The sequence below is a fragment of the Schistocerca serialis genome, chromosome 10 (genome assembly GCF_023864345.2).
Source record: "Schistocerca serialis cubense isolate TAMUIC-IGC-003099 chromosome 10, iqSchSeri2.2, whole genome shotgun sequence".
Taxonomy (NCBI): Eukaryota; Metazoa; Arthropoda; class Insecta; order Orthoptera; family Acrididae; genus Schistocerca; species Schistocerca serialis.
The window spans coordinates 169430837-169432974 of record NC_064647.1 but is presented as its reverse complement, the minus strand read 5'-3'; the positions used below and the strand labels follow the sequence as shown (position 1 = coordinate 169432974).

Sequence of the window (2138 nt, the reverse complement as noted above, 5' to 3'; positions counted from 1 at the left end):
TACAGGTGTGTATTATGTTCTATAGTATCAACAACACCGGACCGGTCTTTAAATGTGTAGACCTTCATTGGGCTTGTGACAATGTAATAAAAACAGTGGTACTTGTTGTGTTTTTCCGTAGGCATGTGATTTTACCAGCAGATATTGCCAAACATGTGCAAATATTGTCTTTATTATGTGTAGCATTTTTGTTTGTTGCGGAATAGATGTGGTGATCTCAGAGCACCCTCTCCCATATCCCGACCGTAATATTTACAGCATTCGCTTCAGAAAAATGTTAATAAGGGAACAAATTTCTAAAACGTATGTTCACCCTAGCTTACGCAAGTCTATCCATGGAGGAAGATTTTTACCTCCATGAGGTTACCAGAGACTGATAGAATATAAAATCTTTGGTTTCCTTTTGTTTGGCTAGCAACCACACTAGCAACTAACATCTCTGTGAACCACGTGATGTACAACGACAAATGAATACTTTGGCGCATAAGTTGTATTGGTTGTATGCTTGTGTGATTTTTTTAAAGCTTGTTAGTGTAGTAGGAGTGTTTTGAATATTAGAGGTGTTAATGAATTTAAAAGAAAATGCCTGTTGAACAGATTCAATATTCTGAGAAGTATCAAGATCAAAATTACGAATACAGGTGTGTATTATGTTCTAAAGTATCAACAACACCGGACCGGTCTTTAAATGTGTAGACCTTCATTGGTCTTGTGACAATGTAATAAACACAGTGGTACTTGTTGTGTTTTTCCGTAGGCATGTGATTTTACCAGCAGATATTGCCAAACATGTTCCGAAAACTCATTTGATGACAGAAACAGAGTGGAGGAACCTTGGAGTACAGCAGAGTCCGGGTTGGGTTCATTATATGTTGCATTCACCAGGTTAGCCATATCTAAATGTTTTATTAAATGTTATGATGAGTTCTATGTCTTGAATATTCTGATGCCCGTTTGCTTCATTTAGTGGTGTGGTACTGTCAAAAAAGTTTAAGTATGTGTTTAGGAATCGAAAACGAGATAGTACTGCTAACCTATATTGTGTTTCAGAACCACATATTCTTTTGTTCCGAAGACTGAGAACAGACAAGCCCCAGAATACGTCAGAAGCAGCAGAGGGGAATGAACCCCGCGGCGATCAATGAATTTTCGTTTGTAAAATATCGTGCCTGTGATAAAAACAATTCCGTGGAAGTTAATGTTGTGATTTCATTAGTTTTAATTAGTACCTATTGCATTAGTCAAAACGTATTACATATCAAGTGCGAAAATTCCCAGGTAAAACTGATGGGAAAATGTGACCAATTTTTTTGGAAGAGATTGTCATAATGTTGATGTGAAATTCTGCAGAAAATATTAGGAAACGCGGAATTCAGTATTAAGTATTTTGTGTAAATACTGCAAACAGTGACTGAATTTTTTGTCAAGGAGCATTTGTTTTGTAAATAATTTTATATAAGCCCTTCGTATTGGGGATAGTTTTGTGGTAAAGTATATGTATGTTATTTTAAGAAACTGTGTTATAGTTCTGTAGATAGAAGTATGTGCCTTAATATATTAGCCTAATATATTTTTAGAAATGCATGCCAAACAAATAAAACCCAACATTACAGAAGTTTCGAAAAAAATATAATGTACTGTTCAGATAAATGGAGTTTTGGTATATTGTTTGGATATGGTTTTCTAATTTTACTTATTTTAGAGTCCATAATACAAGCGTGAATTTTATCCATAATGGATACTATTGTAGAATAGCATATGCTGTGACGATTTGGTAAACCTTTCATTCTTTAAAGAATCAATTTGCAGAGTGGCCTATAAAACAGCTTCAGATTTCTGATTACTTTACCAGTAGTTACCTATTTGTTATGAAGCATATAGCAAGAAAAATGGTAGAAAAGGTTTGAAATTATGTTTAAAGTTTGTTGAGTCGCTAAGTACTCCCATTAGCAAATACTGGGTGAGTAAAATCTGGGTATTAAGTGTTCTGTTTCAAACAAAAGATAGGTTTTCACCCAACTCTATGTTCGTCGTCATATTTCCATAACTGTCATACAATGATTTAATTTTGGAGCTCCAGTCACAAGTATGTGTGTATACTGTCTGCAAAAGGGCATAAAGAAGCCATAAATGAAAGC

General features: G+C 34.8%; 1 protein-coding gene across 1 annotated transcript; it reads left to right on the top strand.

Moving 5' to 3' along the window:
- Positions 1-461: 461 nt before the first annotated feature.
- Positions 462-1623, top strand: LOC126424939 (cyclin-dependent kinases regulatory subunit-like). Its single transcript, XM_050087791.1, has 3 exons — positions 462-641; positions 758-885; positions 1051-1623. Exons 1-3 carry the CDS (start codon positions 583-585, stop codon positions 1143-1145), a joined length of 282 nt encoding a protein of 93 aa, XP_049943748.1. The 5' UTR covers positions 462-582; the 3' UTR covers positions 1146-1623.
- Positions 1624-2138: the final 515 nt, after the last annotated feature.